The following is a 16,062-nucleotide window of genomic DNA, read 5'->3' as shown; positions in this document are numbered from 1 at the left end:
CACCATGCCATGCACATGTGTGTGCCGGGGCCATGCCATGCACATGTGTGTGCCGGCGCCATGCCATGCACATGTGTGTGCCGGGGCCATGCCATGCACATGTGTGTGCCGGCACCATGCCATGCACATGTGTGTGTGCCAGGGTCTGCAGGGGGTGCTCGTACCGGTGCTCCTGCAGCCCCGTGCCCGTGTCCCCGTGCCCCAGGGCCGCTCACCCGCACTGCAGCGGGCCCGGCTCACCCGGTGCCCCCGGTGGAGCAGCTGCAGCTCCCGGTGCCGCTCTGATTTACAGGCGCTGGCCCCGGTAATGTCATTTGCCCCAGACCGGTGGCGCCAGGGTGCCTGGGAGCCCGCCCCCCCCCCCCGCCGCCGCCCGCTGCCCCGGAGCCGTGACCCCCAGCCCAGGAACCGTCGGCTCCGACCCCCGGGGCCACCCCACAGGCACGGCTGTCGCGATCGTCGCCGGTACCGGGATCCGCGGCCCGGGGCTGAGCCCGTGTAAAGGGCGGTCGATGGGGCCGCGGCCGGGCCCGGTCCTGCAAGGCAGGGGCGAGCATCCCGACGGGGCCGGTTCAGGCTCCGTGCCCGGGGGGAACGGAAGGGCGGGGTACGGGGCTGCATCAGCAGAGAGCGGCGGGGCCATGGGGCACAGGGCCGGTGCTACCGGGAACGGCGGCTCCCGGGAGAACGGGGTCTCTATGGCCCGGGAAGGAGGGGTCGGCGCGGCCGGGGTCGGTGCTCCGGGAACGGTGGGTTCGTGGGAATCGGGGGCCGCGCTACCGGCAACGGCGGGTGGGGGAAGAGGGGTTGGTACCGCCTGGACCCGCGCCCCGGGAGCGGCGAGGCGGGGAAAGCGGAACCCGTGTTACCGGGAGCGCGGGGCTCCACCACGGGGAACGGCGGCTCGGGGAAACCCGGGTCCGTGCCCCGGGATCGGGCCCGGTGCGCCCGGAGAGCGGCGGCTGCGGGGACAGGAGCCGGTCCGTGCGCTCCGAGAGCCCGGATAACGGCTCCGTGCTCCCGGGAGGACGCGGGAGGGGCCGGGCTGGGCTCCCGACGCCGCCGTTTCCTCCCGAGGGCACGGAGCGGCTCCGCGCTGCTCCCGAGGCCGCGGCCTCGCCTCCGGGCTCCGCGCCGCCGTCTGCGTTGTCCGGTGCCTGCTCCGGAGCCTGGGAACCGGAGCGCGGAGGGGCCGGGCCCGCCCGGGGGAACCGGGCGCTTCTCGGGGCGCTCGGGGCCCGACGGTCCCGTCCCGTCGGTGGCGGCGGCGGAGCCGAGGGGCGGCGGCGGGGATGGGGGGTGGGGGGTGGGGGGGGTGCGGGAGGGGCGGCCCCCCCCCCCCGGGATGCTCGAGCCCCCGCCCCCCGGGGCCGCGGCTCCGCCAATCACGGGGCGCGGCCGCCAATCAGGGCGCGGGCGCTCGGGATTTTGGCAGGTCCCGATGGAGCGGGGCAGAAAAGCGCGCGCCGCCGGGCCCCTGCCCCGCACCCGCACCCGCGCCCGCACCCGGCCCCGCGCCCGCCGCGGCCGCCCCGCGCCCGCCGCCCCCCGCCGCCCCCCGGCCATGCCCGCGCCCCGCGGGCTCTGAGCGCGGCCGGGGCATGGAGGCGGCGGCGCTGGCGCGGGAGGGCGGCGGCCCGGGCCCCCCCCCCCACGAACCCATCAGCTTCGGCATCGACCAAATCCTCGGTGGCCCCGAGCCCGCGGGCCCGGCCCGGGCGGCGGAAGCCGAGTACGGGCTCTACGGCGGCGGTTACGGCCCCGCCTGCTCGCTCGGCTCCTACAACCTCAACATGAGCATGAACGTGAGCGTCAACGTGACCCCCGCGCCCGCAGGGGTCATCCGAGTCCCGGCGCACCGGCCCGCGCCCCCCCCGCCGCCCGCAGCCCCCCCGCCGGTACCGGGGCTCTCGGGGCTCCCCTTCCCCTGGATGGAGACCTCGCGGCGCATCGCCAAGGACCGGCTCTCAGGTGAGCGCGGCCACCGACGGCTCCCGACGGCTCCGGCGGGGCGGGCACGGGGCCGGGGTTCCCTTGAGCTCCGCGCTTCCCGCACCGCGGGGTCCTCGCCCCCCCCGCCCATCCCCGCTGCATCGGGCGCCCCGTCGGGGCCAGCGGCGAGCGGATCCCGGTGGCTCCGGGCGGACCCGGGAGGTCCCAGCCTCGGGCTCTGCTCCGTGTCCCGCTGCTCCCCGGGGGCACCCGGGGCCGGCCCCGTCCTACGGGCACCGGGGGGCCGATGGGAGCCGGAGTGCGGGGAGAGGCCCCTCGGGTGTGGGGCAGCGGAGGGTCCCTGCGGGGCCGCGGTGGTGCTGGTGCTGCGGGAGAGGCTGCGCTGCTGGGTGCCGGTGAGGAGCTGGGGTCCCGGTGCTGTTGGTGGGGCCGGGCACCCAGTGCTGGTTGGTGCACCCCAAAGGAGAAGGCGAGGGGTGCAGCGGTTGGGATGCTGTGATTGGGATGCCACGGTTGGGGTGATGCGGTTGGGGTGATGCGGTTGAGGCACCATGGTTAGCGTGCTGTAGTTGTGCTGCAGTTGGGATGCTGTGGTTGGGGCGCCACGATTGGGATGCTAGGGTTGGGGTGATGCGGTTGGGGTGATGCGGTTGGGGTGCCATGGTTAGCGTGCTGTAGTTGTTGTACTGTGGTTGGGGTGCCGTGGATGCGGCACCGTGGTTGTGGCACTGTGGTTGGGTGCCTTGGTTGGGAGGCTGTGGTTATGGTGCTGTGATCGTGGTGCCATTTTGGGGGTGCTGTCGTTGGGGTACCGTGGTTGAGCTGCTGTAGTTGGGGTGCTGTGGTTGGGGTGCCGTGGTTGAGCTGCCGTAGTGGAAGTGCTTTGTGTGGGGTATCGCGGTTGAGCTGCTGTAGTTGAAGCGCTGTGTTTGGGGTGCTGCGCTTGGGGTTCTGTTGTTGGGGTGCCATGGACGGGGTGCCGTGGTTGGGGTGCTGTGGTTATGGTGCTGTGGTTGGGGTGCTGTGTTTGGGGTACCGTGGTTGAGCTGCCATAGTGGAAGTGCTTTGTGTGGGGTATTGCGGTTGAGCTGCCGTAGTTGAAGCGCTGTATTTGGGGTGCTGCGCTTGGGGTTCTGTTGTTGGGGTGCCATGGACGGGGTGCTGTGGTTACGGTGCTGTGATCGTGGTGCCATTTTGGGGGTGCTGTGGTTGGGGTGCTGTGGTTGAGCTGCCGCAGTGGAAGTGCTTTGTGTGGGGTATTGCGGTTGAGCTGCCGCAGTTGAAGCGCTGTGTTTGGGGTGCTGTGGTTGGGGTTCTGTTGTTGGGGTGCCATGGACGGGGTGCTGTGGTTATGGTGCTGTGATCGTGGTGCCATTTTGGGGGTGCCGTGGTTGGGGTGCTGTGGTTGAGCTGCCGTAGTGGAGTGCTTTGTGTGGGGTATCGCGGTTGAGCTGCCCTAGTTGAAGCGCTGTGTTTGGGGTGCTGCGGTTGGGGTTCTGTTGTTGGGGTGCCATGGACGGGGTGCCATGGATGCGGTGCTGTGGTTACGGTGCTGTGGTTACGGTGCTATGGTTATGGTGCTGTGGATGCGGTGCTGGGGACCCCTGCTCTGCCTTGCCTGCTTCACCCCGGCTCCTTCCCAAGATGGCGGCGCTGCCACGTCCGCAGCCCCGGCTCCGTGCGGGACGAGGCCGGAGCCGGGGGCTCTGGGGCTGTGCGGGGCGGGAGCCGGAGCCTGGGGGGGCCCAGCCCAGCCCAGCCCAGCCCCAGCAGAGCCGGGTCCCCCCCGGCCCTCCCGCTATGGCGGCGGGGATGAGGCGCCAGCCCCGGCCCCCGCCTTGGCGCCGCGGTGGGTGGACGAGGGGGCCCCTCCCGACGGCCATCGCTCGGCAGTGGGGCCATGGGGTGGGCTATGGGGTGGGCTATGGGGTGGGCCATGGGGTAGGCCATGGGGTGGGCTATGGGGTGGGCCATGGGGTGGGCTATGGGGTGGGCTATGGGGTGGGCTATGGGGTGGGCCATGGGGTGGGCTATGGGGTGGGCTATGGGGTGGGCTATGGGGTGGGCTATGGGGTGGGCTATGGGGTGGGCTATGGGGTGGGCTATGGGGTGAGCTATGGGGTGGGCCATGGGGTGGGCCATGGGGTGGGCCATGGGGTGGGCCATGGGGTGGGCTATGGGGTGGGCCATGGGGTGAGCTATGGGGTGGGCTATGGGGTGGGCCATGGGGTGAGCTATGGGGTGGGCCACGGGGTGGGCCATGGGGTGGGCCATGGGGTGGGCTATGGGGTGGGCCATGGGCTGCTCCCAGCGAGGGGCCCCCATCCCCTCCGGCTGCACCTGCACCAGCGCTGCTGCTTGGGGCATCTCCGGCTGTGCCTGGGCTGCTGCGGGCTCTGCCCCGTGTCCCTGTGCCACGCTGGGGAGCCCTGGTGACCCCATGGCCCGGCCATGTGCAGCCCTGCCCCTGCGGCGCTGGCGCTGGCCAAGGCCTCGCCATGGGCTGCGGGGCTGCGGGAGCTGCGGGGCTGCGGGGCTGCGGGGCTGCGGGGCTGCGGGGCTGCGGGGCTGCGGGGCTGCGGGAGCTGCGGGGCTGCGGGGCTGCGGGAGCTGCGGGGCTGCGGAGCTGCGGGGCTGCGGGGCTGCGGGAGCTGCGGGGCTGCGGGGCTGCGGGAGCTGCGGGAGCTGCGGGGCTGCGGGGCTGCGGGGGCTGCGGGGCTGTGGGGCTGCAGGAGCTGCGGGGCTGTGGGAGCTGCAGGAGCTGCGGGAGCTGCGGGGCTGTGGGGCTGCGGGGCAGCGGGGCTGCGGGGCTGCGGGGCTGCGGGGCTGCGGGAGCTGCGGGGCTGTGGGGCTGCGGGAGCTGCGGGGCTGCGGGGCTGCGGGAGCTGCGGGGCTGCGGGAGCTGCGGGGCTGTGGGGCTGCGGGGCTGCGGGGCTGCAGGAGCTGGAGCTGCGCCACGCTCCCACCTTCCTCCGCGCCGCTTTGTCCCTGCGCTCCCCAGGGCTCCGGTTGCAGCCGGAGCTGGGATGCGGCACAGCGGCCTCACCGCATCACACCAGGGCCCTGCCCGCACAGCCCCGGCCCCTTCCCCCGGTGACCGGGAGCTGCGGGGACCAGGCCGGCCGCTGCCAGCACACGGCTGAGGCACCGGCCCCTCCTCACGGCTGCTGGGGCCCTGACCCCTCTCCAGCAGGGCTCTGGCAGCCCCATGGAGCCTCCTGCAGGGCCGGGGCTCAGCACCCGGGGAGGGGGGGTTCGTGCTGCCGGGGGCCCCTCCAGCCCCTCAGGGATCAGATCCCAGCAGCGCCGGTGCCCTCCTGCCCGGCCGGGGCAGCGATGGGGCACGGCCATGGGATGGGGACGGGAGCTCCCATCGCATCTTGAGGTGCTCTGGTCCAGGGGAGCCGGTGCGGGCAAGGGGGGTTCGCGTCCTCCATGGGATGGGGACGGGAGCTCCCATCGCATCTGGAGCCGCTCTGGGTGGGGGGAGCCGGTGCGGGCAAGGCGGGTTCGCGTCCTCCGTGGGGTGGGGACGGGAGCTCCCATCACATCTGGAGCTGCTCCCAGTGCCTCTGGTCCAGGGGAGCCGGTGCGGACAAGGGGGGTTCGCGTCCTCCATAGGATGGGGACGGGAGCTCCCATCGCAGCTGGAGCTGCTCTGGGTGCGGGGAACCGGTGCGGACAAGGGGGGTTCGCGTCCTCCGTGGGATGGGGACGGGAGCTCCCATCACATCTGGAGCCGCTCTGGTCCAGGGGAGCCGGTGCGGACAAGGGGGGTTCGCGTCCTCTGTGGGATGGGTACGGGAGCTCCCATCGCAGCTGGAGCTGCTCTGGTCCAGGGGAGCCGGTGCGGACAACGCAGGTCCGCGTCCTCCCCCTGGAGCTCCCCATCCCCATGGCCCCGAGCATCCCCCCCCCCCATTGCCGCCTGCTCCCGCACCGGGGCCCCTCCCGTCCCTGCCCTCACACCGCCCCCCCCGCAGCCGCGCTGGCCCCGTTCGCCGCCACCCGCCGCATCGGGCACCCGTACCAGAACCGGACCCCCCCCAAGCGCAAGAAGCCGCGCACGTCCTTCAGCCGCGGGCAGATCTGCGAGCTGGAGAAGCGCTTCCACCGGCAGAAGTACCTGGCCTCGGCCGAGCGAGCGACCCTGGCCAAGGCCCTCAAGATGACGGATGCGCAGGTCAAGACCTGGTTCCAGAACCGGCGAACCAAGTGGAGGTAACGGGGATGGCACCGGGGCACGATAACGGGGATGGCACCGGGGCACCAAGGGGAGGTAACGGGGATGGCACCGGGGCACGATAACGGGGATGGCACCGGGGCACCAAGGGGAGGTAACGGGGATGGCACCGGGGCACCAAGGGGAGGTAACGGGGATGGCACCGGGGCACCAAGGGGAGGTAACGGGGATGGCAGCGGGGCACCAAGGGGAGGTAACGGGGATGGCACCGGGGCACCAAGGGGAGGTAACGGGGATGGCACCGGGGCACCAAGGGGAGGTAATGGGGATGGCACCGGGACACCAAGGGGAGGTAATGGGGATGGCACCGGGGCACCAAGGGGAGGTAATGGGGATGGCACCGGGACACCAAGGGGAGGTAATGGGGATGGCACCGGGACACCAAGGGGAGGTAATGGGGATGGCACCGGGACACCAAGGGGAGGTAACGGGGATGGCACCGGGGCACCAAGGGGAGGTAACGGGGATGGCACCGGGGCACCAAGGGGAGGTCACGTGGATGGCACCGGGGCACCAAGGGGAGGTAACGGGGACGGCACCGGGGCACCAAGGGGAGGTAACGGGGATGGCACCGGGGCACCAAGGGAGGGATGGGCTCTGGGGCATTGCCCCACTGGCACGCAGTGGGGTCGGCAGCAGATGCACTGCAGTGGGAGGTTCTGTGGCATTACCGCAGCAGCACCCGGCAGTGCCCAGAGGGACAGGGCTGCAGGGCAGAGGCCATGGGCATTGGCACAACAGCACAGAACAGTGCTGAGGGAAGCTGGGCTGGGGAGCAGTGGTGGCAATGGGTGCAGTACTGGTTGCAGTGGCTGTTGTGGCAGTGGTTGCAGTGGTGGTTGCGGCACCAGTCACAGCAGTGGCTGTGCCAGTGGTTGCAGTGGTGGTTGTAGCAGCGATTGCAGTGGTGGTTGTAGCAGTGATTGCAGTGGTGGTTGCAGCACTGGTTGCAGCACTGGTTGCAGTGGTGGCTGTGGCAGTGGCTGTGGCAGTGATTGCAGCAGTGGCTGTGGCAGTGGTTGCAGTGGTGGCTGTGGCAGTGGCTGTGGCAGTGATTGCAGCAGTGGCTGTGGCAGTGGTTGCAGTGGTGGCTGTGGCAGTGATTGCATCACCGGTTGCAGCACCAGTCGCAGCAGCAGCTGTGGCAGTGGCAGTGGTTGCAGTGGTGGCTGCGGCAGTGGTTGCAGTGGTGGTTGCAGTGGTGGCTGCATCACCGGTTGCAGCAGTGGATGCAGTGGTGGTTGCAGCAGCAGTCGCAGCAGCAGCTGTGGCAGTGGTTGCAGCAGTGGTTGCAGCACCAGTCGCAGCAGCAGCTGTGGCAGTGGCAGTGGTTGCAGTGGTGGTTGCAGCAGCAGTCGCAGCAGCAGCTGTGGCAGTGGTCGCAGTGGTGGTTGCAGCAGTGGTCGCAGCAGCAGCTGCGTCAGTGCCGGCTGTGCCGTGTGTGCTGGCAGGAGGCAGACGGCGGAGGAGCGCGAGGCCGAGCGCCAGCAGGCCAACCGCCTGATGCTGCACCTGCAGCAAGAGGCCTTGCAGAAGAGCCTGAGGCAGCCGCTGCCGCAGGACCCGCTCTGCATGCACAACTCCTCCCTGTACGCCCTGCAGCACCTGCAGCCCTGGGCCGAGGACAAGGTGACGTCCGTCTCGGGGGTGGCCTCCGTGGTGTGAGGGCCGCAGGGGGAGCCGGGGGCTGGGAGCGCTGCCCCCAGCCTGCAGCAGGGGTGGGGATGCGGATGCTGCTGTCGGACCCCAACCATCGGCAGCCCCATCCCCACCATGGCCCCCCCCCCCCCGTAACCACCCCACAGCTCCGGCTGCTGTGGTTGACTCAAGGCCCCTGCTATGGGACCCCAAGGGCTGGGCCCCCCCAACTCTGTAAGCCCAGACCCCCCCCAACCAAAGGCCCCTGTTGCTTGGGGGGTCCCACTCAGGACCTGCTGCCCACCCAGCAGCAGCTCTCGTGGCTGGACCAGGCTCGGCTCCCCCCATCCCACAGCGATTGGGACCCCCCCATTCCGAGTGCTGGGCCCCCCTCTGCCCTTGCCAGCAGCCGCGGTGGCTCTGTGCCACCTGCACGCCTTTGCCTTACCCCGGTTGGAGTTCGGCATCTCTGGATGCTGAACCCAGGCCCATGGCCCCCCCCGCAATGGGGCAGGCTGATGGACCGGCCTGTGGCCCCCAGTGCTCCCAGTCCCCTGCACCCACCAGTTTGCAGCCTTGGGCCTGGATGTGCCCCCACAGCACCCTGCAATGGACTTGGGGTGGCCAAGATCGCGCCAGCCCCACTTCGGACCTCCTTCATCCCCCCCAGACTGCCCCACTGTGGGGAGCCAGGGGGGCTGCTGGGGGCTAAACCCCCCCTTTCTCCACCAAATATCCCCCCCTTCCCCATGGGTGTCCCCCCTTCCCCATGGGTGTCCCCCCCCCCCTTCCCCATGGGTGTCCCCCCCCTTCCCCATGGGTGTCCCCCCCTTTACCAGGCCCTGTTCCCCCCCAAACTTTGCCTGGGACCCCGCCGCCCCCCGGGGTCAGCTCCCGCTTGATGATGGAGGGGAATTGGGGGGCGGGGCTACAGCCATGACCTTGACCTTAAACTTGACCTTGACCCCCCCCGACCCCTCGCCGCTGTCCATGGTGCTGCAGCCTCTGCCCGGGGCCGGGGGGAGCCCCGGCGGGGGCTGCGGGCGGGGGGGGCAGGCTCCTACCGGCCCCCCCCATTGGTACCGGGAGGAGGCTGCGAACCGGATCCGGTTGGCCCGGGATTGGCTGCGGGTCCGTGACGCGGCCCCGTTTCCCCGGGGGTGGAACCGTTCCGGCGCCGCCGCAGAAGCGCCGGGATGAGCGCGGCCGAGGGCTGCCCCCGGTACCGGCGGGGGGGCGGCGGGGAGGCGGTGCTGAGAGCCCGGGAGGAGGCCGCCGGTTACCGGAGGCTGCTGCGGGCCCGCGCTGCCGAGGTGGAAGCGCTGCGCGGGGCCGTGGGGGCGCTGCACCGGCGGCTGGAGGGGCTGCGGGACCGGCGCAGCGGGGAGGTGGCCAAGTACCAGGTATGGGGGGGACGGGGGGGATGGGGTGCGGGGGCTGGGCACCGGGGGGATGGGGAGGGGGCGGGATGGGGTAAGGGGGGTACGAGTGGGGCAGAGGCCGGGATGGGGCTGGGGGGGTACGAGTGGGGCAGAGGCCGAGATGGGGCTGGGGGGGTACGAGTGGGGCAGAGGCCGGGATGGGGCTGGGGGGGTACGAGTGGGGCAGAGGCCGGGATGGGACAGGCAGGGGCCGGGATGGGGCTGGGGGGTACGAGTGGGGCAGGGGCCGGGATGGGGCTGGGGGGTGGTAGTGGGGCAGAGGCCGGGATGGGATTGGGGGGGTACGAGTGGGGCAGAGGCCGGGATGGGGCTGGGGGGGTGCGTGGGGGCCGGGGATGGGGCGGGGCGGGTGAGTGGTGCAGAGGGGGGGGGGTACGAGTGGGGCAGGGGCCGGGGTGGGGGTGGGGGGGTACGAGTGGGGCAGGGGCCGGGATGGGGCTGGGGGGGTACGAGTGGGGCAGAGGCCGGGATGGGGCTGGGGGGGTACGAGTGGGGCAGAGGCCGGGATGGGGCTGGGGGGGTACGAGTGGGGCAGGGGCCGGGATGGGGCTGGGGGGGTACGAGTGGGGCAGAGGCCGGGATGGGGGTGGGGATTCGCATGGAGGGGGGGGGCGAGTGGGGCTGGGAGCGGGGTGCAGAGATCGGGTCAGGGCCTGGGGTCGGGCCGGGGTCTCTGGGTCGGGCCGGGGGGGGGGACCAGGGTCGGGGGTCCCAAGGGGAGGGGAGACCGGTCCAGGGGTCCAATTGGGGTCTGTGGGTCCGGTGGGACCGGGACCGGGGGTCGTGTGGGGGTCCGGGTGATGTCGGGGTGCGGGGGGGTCTGGGGCCGGGGGTCCGGGCGCTGCTGACGGCTCCGGTGCAGGAGCGGGTGGCGGAGCTGGAGCGGGAGATCAGCGAGGCGGAGGCGGAGATGCTCCGGTGCCTGCGGGAGTACCCGGCGCTGCTGCGGCTGCGGATGGCGCTGGAGGCGGAGATCGCCGCGTACCGGTACGCGGGGGGGGGGTTGGGATATAGGGGGGTCGTGGGGGGCGCGGGGCTCAGCCCGGGCCTGTCTCTCTGCAGGGAGATGCTGGAGGGGGAAGAGCTGCGCCTGGGGGGGCTGGGGCCGCCGTGACCGGAGCCCGGGCCCCCGACCCCGCACTTGGGCACCTCGGGGTCCCCCGAGCCCCTCGGGACCCCCGGAGCCCCCGTTCTCCTCCTCCCGTCCCCCCGCCCTGGGCCCCCCGGCCCCCGTAGGGCCGCACATTCACCAGCCTGTCCGGAGCAGCAGCGGGGCTGGGGGGCCCCGGCCCGTGTCAATAAAGCCCCGTGGCAGCACCGGGAGCCGGCCCGTCCGTGGGGGGGCTGCACCCCGGGCACCCCCTGCACTGTTGGGGTCCGTGGGTGCTGCGGCCGTGTCCCATTGAGCGGCTCGGATGCGGGGTCTTGAGCCCATCCCGCCTGGCTGCAGCCCCGCACCCCTGCCTGGGCACCCCATGGGGTGATGGGGTCTGTGCCCCAGTGGGAGCTGAGGGCCCCCCAGTGCTGGTAGTGGACCCTGAGACATCCCCACCATGGCCGCATCCTGCCCTGGGACCCTGCACTGGGGCTGTCGCTAAGGCAGGGTCCTGCGCCCCAGGCTATGGGCATGGGGGGCTGCCCCCCAAACGTGCCCCCTTGGTATAGGGCAGCACAGGGTGCCCCTGGGGCTGGGGACGTGGCCCCAGCCAGCCCCTATAGGATCGGGAGGGGGGAGCTCAGTGTCCATGTGCTCCATGGGACAAGGTCCTGGGGACCTTTGCTGGCCAGGGATGGGGCTGGCCACTGACATGGGCTGGAACACGCGTGCACACGCGTGCACATGTGTGTCACACGCCTGCTTTCAGCAGTGGGTACTGACCCTATGGGCGAGCCCAGCACTGGTGGGAGCAGGGACCCTCCAGGAGCTGTGGGGCAGCGGGGGCCTGGCACAGGCCTGTGACCCCCATGGGGCACCTTGAGCACAGGAGCCCTGCCTGGGCCGTGGGGCCGGGGCACCCAGCACCCCACATAGAGACCAATGGGGTTTGTGGGGGGAAAGCCAAGGCCAGTGTTTAATAGAGGCAGGACCCCCCTTCCAAGCGGCAGGAGGTGGGTGATGGGCGCTGGTCGCTGCCACCCTGGGGTACCCCCATGCCCCCGGATTTGCAGCGGGGCAGGGGATGGGAGCGAGGGCTCAGAGCGCTCGCAGGCGGCGCTGCTGGGGTGCCCCGGTCCCGTGCCAGGGGCTCCAGGGGCTCCAGGCGGGGCTGGTGTAGGGGTCCCTGCAGCTGATGCGCACCCGCTCAGCCCCGTCCCGCAGCCACGTCTCCTCCTCGCCATCCACGTATTTGTCACCCTGCGAGGGGTCGGGATGTGGCCGCAGCGCCCCGACACCACGGTGAGGGACAGCGGCACGGCCCCCGGCCCCAGCGGTGCCGCTGCCTGGTGCGGGCAGCGCTGGAGGGAGCAGAGGGGACGGCCGGGGGTGACCATTGAACACCCCGAGGAGCGGAGCGGCGCAGTGGGGAGGGGGCCATTGCTGAGCCCCTGTTGCCAACGGCACCCCTGGGTGGAAGGAGGAGCCCAGGCTGCGGTGGGACCGGTTGGGACGGGAAGGGGGCAGGATGGGCGCAGGGCCCAGGGTCCCCTCGCCGTTACCTGGGTGCCGTTGGCGAGCTCGTACTGCAGCCGGTAGAGGAGGGCGAAGTAGGAGCGGGGCAGCGGCCAGGAGGCCGGGGGGGCCCAGGCGAGGTGGAGGCGCTCCCCGCGCCGCTGCACAGCCAGCGCCTGCGGAGGGTCGGGGCGCACTGCGGGCACAGCGGGGCTCAGCAAGGGCGCAGCCGCCCCACGGACCCCCCCCCCGGGCCCCCGCTCACCGATGTCGCGGATGAAGAAGTGATGGGAGAAGCTCAGGTAGGAGGTGTCCGAGAGCCCCTCCAGCTGCAGCCGCAGCGGGCGCAGCTCCTCGGCGAAGGGGCAGAAGAAGGGGTCCTCGAAGCTGGCGTTGAAGCGGCCACGGCGGCGGGAGGCGGGCACCCACTCCCCCAGGGAGCCGTCGCTGCGGGGGGAGCAGCGTGAGGCGGGGGACAAAGGGGCCGTGGGGCCGGTGGGGGGCCCTGGGCACGCACCTGAGGGTGAGGCGGGCGCGGAACACGGCGGAGCGGGGCCCGGGCCAGGAGCAGCGGAAGGAGCCGCGGTAGGACTCAGCCTGGCAGGACACGTTCATCCCCGCCGCGCCTTGGGGGGGCCGAGGGGGAGCTCGGGCGCTGCACGGGGCCGGGAGCGCTGCCCGTGCCCCGCTCGGCACCCGCGGTCCAAGAGCATCTCCTGGTGCCCAGCCTGAGCCCAGCTCCCTGCATCCCCCTGCCCCATGGCCCCATTGCCCTCATCACCCCATAGCCCTCATCACCCCATAGACCTCATCACCCCATCACCCCATAGCCCTCATCACCCCATAGCCCTCATCACCCCATCACCCCATCGCTCCCATTGCCCCCATCGCCCTCATCGCCCCATCACCCCATAGCCCTCATCACCCCATAGCCCTCATCACCCCATAGCCCTCATCACCCATAGCCCTCATCGCCCCATCACCCCATAGCCCTCATCACCCCATAGCCCTCATCACCCCATAGCCCTCATCACCCATAGCCCTCATCAATCCCATCACCCCATAGCCCTCATCACCCCATAGCCCTCATCAACCCCATCGCCCTCATCACCCCATCACCCCATAGCCCTCATCACCCCATCAACCCCATCACCCCATCACCCCCATAGCCCTCATCACCCCCATCACCCCATCACCCCCATCGCCCTCATCACCCCATAGCCCCCATCGCCCTCATTACCCCCATCTCCCCCATCACCCCATCGCCCCCATCACCCCACAGCCCTCATCACCCCATCGCCCCATAGCTCTCATCCCCCCATCTCCCCCATCGCCCCCACCGCAATCCCCCAGCCGGGCCGCACGCACGGGTGCCGCTGACCACCACGTAGATGGAGTCGAGGAGGACACCCCCGGCCCAGCAGCTGTAGTTGCCCGCGGCCGGCAGGTCCAAGCCGAGGATCGTGAGGGTCCGACCCTGGGCCACCAGCTCGGCCATGGGCTCGGGCTCCCCGTTCTGCGTCCAGGTCACGCTCTGCTCCGCGGTGCTGCACTTCACCACCACGTCCCCGTTCAGCTTCCCCACCTGAACTGGAGGGGAGAGGCAGAGCCTGGGCTCCGAGGGCCCCGATGGGGGCGGCCCGTCCCCCGCGCCGCCATGGGGCGAGTGCCCCCTTGTGCTGGCACACCGTGTCACATCCTTCCCCATGGTCCTCATCCTGCCCCATGACCCCCTCCCTGTCCATCCCCGCCCTGCTCCTGCACCCCACATCCATCCCCGGCCCCATCACCCAGCTCCCACCCCCAGACCTCCCATGCCCCCCCTCTAACCCCCCACCACACCAGAGGAGCTGCTGCGACCCAGGCTCGGGTTGCCCCACATCAGAGGGATGTGGGATGCGGGATGTGGGTTCTCCCTCCTCCCTCCAGCTGCTGTGGGGGTCCTGCGCCCACACCCCCCCGGTGTCTCCCTTCCGAGCCCCCCGTTCCATCAGGGCAGGACTCACACTTAGGGGGGAAGGCGTTCAGGGCGTCCGCAGGAGCGAGGCACAGCACCAGCCCCAGCAGCCCCAGCATCTGCAGCGGGACAGAAGGGAAGGGGAAGGGGAGCTCCATGCTGGGAGCGGGGCAGCGGGACCCCAGGAGCCGGCGGAGCTGGGGTGCAGGCAGCAGGACCCTGCGGCGAGCGCTGCGGTGTGGGGCAGCCCCACTGATGGAGCACCCCAGCCCCACTGATTGCCCCCCGGCAGCGGCTGCTGGGGTGCTCCCGGCTGCCCCGAACCCTGGGGGGCTCCAGCGCCAGCCCCTCCGGGACCCCCGCTCAGCCCCAGCGCCTCGCTCTGTTCTCACCTCTCCCTCGGCGAGCGCTGCTCCGGGGTCTCAGCCTGGGCCGGGCCCCCCGGTTTATAGAGGTTGGGGACCCCGCGGGGCTCCCCAAGGTGCGGCCAAAACCGCAGCCCCGGTTCCCGGAAGAGGGAAAGGAGAAAACCCGCTCCGGGTGGGGCCGCTGCGGGGCCGCTCAGCCCCCGGTCCCCGGCCGGGACTCGCCGGGGGGGGCATCGCGGGGGGTGCGGGAGCCCCGCGTGGTCCCAGCTCGCACAGGGGACCCCAGGAGCGGGGTTTTGCCATCGCCCTGCGCCCACGGAGCATCCCCAGCCCTGGGTGCCTGCAGTGCGGGGCGGGGACCACCGGGGTCCAGCAGCGCCCATCCCGGGGGGCCGGTGCGGCTGTGATGGGTCCCCAAGGGGAGGAACCGGTCCTCGGGGTGTCTCAGCCCTCCCCTCCCTCCCAGGGCTGCTCCAGGCGCTTATCCCATGGGATGCTGCTCCAGGGCAGGGATGCGGGCACAGAGGAGCCCGCAGCCCCCAGCCTCCCCTTCCCTGTCCCTGCAAGCTCCTGCCTGCTCCTCCGCACGGCTGAGGGATGGGGATGGGGATGGGGGGGGATCTCCGCTCCCCCCGCAGGGCACCGGGCACTGGCGTGGGGCGAGGGGACGGGGCAGCCCCGGTGCGGTGCAGGCAGCCCCGGTGCGGGAGGTGCGAGCGGCCCCCGCGGCCCCCGGCTCGGTGGTTCCTAGAAAGCGAAGGGGAAGCTCGGGCTCGGAGGAGGCTGCGGGGGGGGCGGTGACCTTCGAGGCACTGCGGCAGGGACGGGGCCACGGAGCCTCCAGGCCCCTTCCCTGGAACGGCCAAGGCCGGTGTGGGGGCTGCGGGGAGGGGTGGGGGGGGTGCAGCACCCATGGCAATGGGGGGGTCCGATCCTGGGGCAGCGCTGGAGCTCAGCACCCAGAGCACAGCGCCCGTGATGGGGTCCCAGCCCCAGGCAGGAGCTCAGCCCTAGGCCCTGGTGATGGGACCCAGGACAGGAGTGGAGCACGTGGAGCTGAGCCAGGCCGAGGGCAAGGTCCTGCTGCGGGGTCAGCACCAGCCCCACATCAAATGGGCTGGGGGAGAAGGGATGGAGCAGCTGAAGGGAAGGATTTGGGTGAGGGGAAGCTCCCCAGGACCCGGCTTCAGTGAGGGCTTGAGCCCAGAACCCCCCCGTGTGCTGGGGGCACCCCCAGAGCGTGAGCAGCAGCGCAGGGAGGGGATCCTGCCCCTCTGCTGCTCTATGGGGAGCCCCCCTGCAGCCCTGATCCAGGCACAGGAGGGACGTGGAGCTGCTGGAGCGAGGCCATGGGGATGCTGCGAGGGCTGGGGCAGCTCTGCTCTGGAGCCAGGCTGAGAGAGCTGGGCTGGGGCAGCCTGGAGAAGAGAAGGCTCCTGAAGGGGAGACCTGAGAGCAGCTCCAGTGCCTGAAGGGGCTGCAGGGAACCTGGAGAGGGGCTTGGGACAAGGGATGCAGGGACAGGCCAAGGGGAATGGCTTGAACCTGCCCGAGGGGAGACTGAGCTGAGCTCTTAGGCAGAAGCTCTTCCCTGTGAGGGTGCTGAGGCGCTGGCACAGGGTGCCCAGAGAAGCTGTGGCTGCCCCATCCCTGGCAGTGTTCAAGGCCAGGTTGGACACAGGGGCTTGGAGCTGCTCCAGTGGAAGGGGTCCCTGTCCAAGGCAGGGGTTGGAGCTGGAGGAGCTTTAAGGTCCCTTCAACCCAAACCAGCTCAGTTCAGTGATTCCACGACTGCTGGGAAGCTGAAGGGGGCCTCGGGAGGGACGTGGGCTCCTCGCTGCGGCAGAGCA

At 71.6% G+C, this 16,062-nt stretch overlaps 3 protein-coding genes across 3 annotated transcripts; 2 read left to right on the top strand and 1 right to left on the bottom strand.

Moving 5' to 3' along the window:
• The first annotated feature begins 1,601 nt into the window (after positions 1–1,601).
• On the top strand, positions 1,602–7,868 carry TLX2 (T cell leukemia homeobox 2). The gene is made up of 3 exons (XM_061377487.1): positions 1,602–1,971; positions 5,937–6,174; positions 7,648–7,868. The coding sequence occupies exons 1-3, from the start codon at positions 1,602–1,604 to the stop codon at positions 7,859–7,861; spliced, it is 822 nt and encodes a 273-aa protein (XP_061233471.1). The 3' UTR covers positions 7,862–7,868.
• An 880-nt stretch (positions 7,869–8,748) lies between these two features.
• LOC133225292 (alpha-internexin-like) lies at positions 8,749–10,445 on the top strand. Its single transcript, XM_061377504.1, has 3 exons — positions 8,749–9,237; positions 10,139–10,263; positions 10,339–10,445. Exons 1-3 carry the CDS (start codon positions 9,031–9,033, stop codon positions 10,388–10,390), a joined length of 384 nt encoding a protein of 127 aa, XP_061233488.1. The 5' UTR covers positions 8,749–9,030; the 3' UTR covers positions 10,391–10,445.
• A 1,025-nt stretch (positions 10,446–11,470) lies between these two features.
• LOC133225291 (interleukin-12 subunit beta-like) lies at positions 11,471–14,281 on the bottom strand. The gene is made up of 7 exons (XM_061377503.1): positions 14,237–14,281; positions 13,894–13,963; positions 13,256–13,477; positions 12,405–12,513; positions 12,153–12,334; positions 11,935–12,083; positions 11,471–11,632 (listed from the first exon to the last, which is right to left on the bottom strand). The coding sequence occupies exons 2-7, from the start codon at positions 13,961–13,963 to the stop codon at positions 11,471–11,473; spliced, it is 894 nt and encodes a 297-aa protein (XP_061233487.1). The 5' UTR covers positions 14,237–14,281.
• Between the last annotated feature and the right edge of the window lie 1,781 nt (positions 14,282–16,062).

This window comes from Neopsephotus bourkii, unplaced genomic scaffold, assembly GCF_033783945.1.
Source record: "Neopsephotus bourkii isolate Nb327-2 ecotype Australia unplaced genomic scaffold, CSIRO-AGI_Nbou_v1 NB_1755, whole genome shotgun sequence".
In the NCBI taxonomy this organism is placed as follows: domain Eukaryota; kingdom Metazoa; phylum Chordata; class Aves; order Psittaciformes; family Psittacidae; genus Neopsephotus; species Neopsephotus bourkii.
The sequence above is the reverse complement of the archived record's forward strand: the minus strand, read 5'-3'. Positions and strand labels throughout refer to the sequence as shown.

Excerpts from the sequence above, each read along its gene's own strand:
- LOC133225292 (XM_061377504.1), top strand. The coding sequence starts at position 9,031 with ATGAGCGCGGCCGAGGGCTGCCCCCGGTACCGGCGGGGGGGCGGCGGG. Across the intron at positions 9,238-10,138 it reads GGGAGGTGGCCAAGTACCAG|GAGCGGGTGGCGGAGCTGGA; the intron begins GTATGGGGGGGA and ends GCTCCGGTGCAG. Across the intron at positions 10,264-10,338 it reads GCGGAGATCGCCGCGTACCG|GGAGATGCTGGAGGGGGAAG; the intron begins GTACGCGGGGGG and ends GTCTCTCTGCAG.
- LOC133225291 (XM_061377503.1), bottom strand. The coding sequence starts at position 13,963 with ATGCTGGGGCTGCTGGGGCTGGTGCTGTGCCTCGCTCCTGCGGACGCC. Across the intron at positions 12,514-13,255 it reads CGTGGTGGTCAGCGGCACCC|GCGCGGCGGGGATGAACGTG; the intron begins GTGCGTGCGGCC and ends GGCCCCCCCAAG. Across the intron at positions 12,084-12,152 it reads CTTCTTCATCCGCGACATCG|TGCGCCCCGACCCTCCGCAG; the intron begins GTGAGCGGGGGC and ends CTGTGCCCGCAG.
- TLX2 (XM_061377487.1), top strand. The coding sequence starts at position 1,602 with ATGGAGGCGGCGGCGCTGGCGCGGGAGGGCGGCGGCCCGGGCCCCCCC. Across the intron at positions 1,972-5,936 it reads CGCCAAGGACCGGCTCTCAG|CCGCGCTGGCCCCGTTCGCC; the intron begins GTGAGCGCGGCC and ends CCCCCCCCGCAG. Across the intron at positions 6,175-7,647 it reads AACCGGCGAACCAAGTGGAG|GAGGCAGACGGCGGAGGAGC; the intron begins GTAACGGGGATG and ends GTGTGCTGGCAG.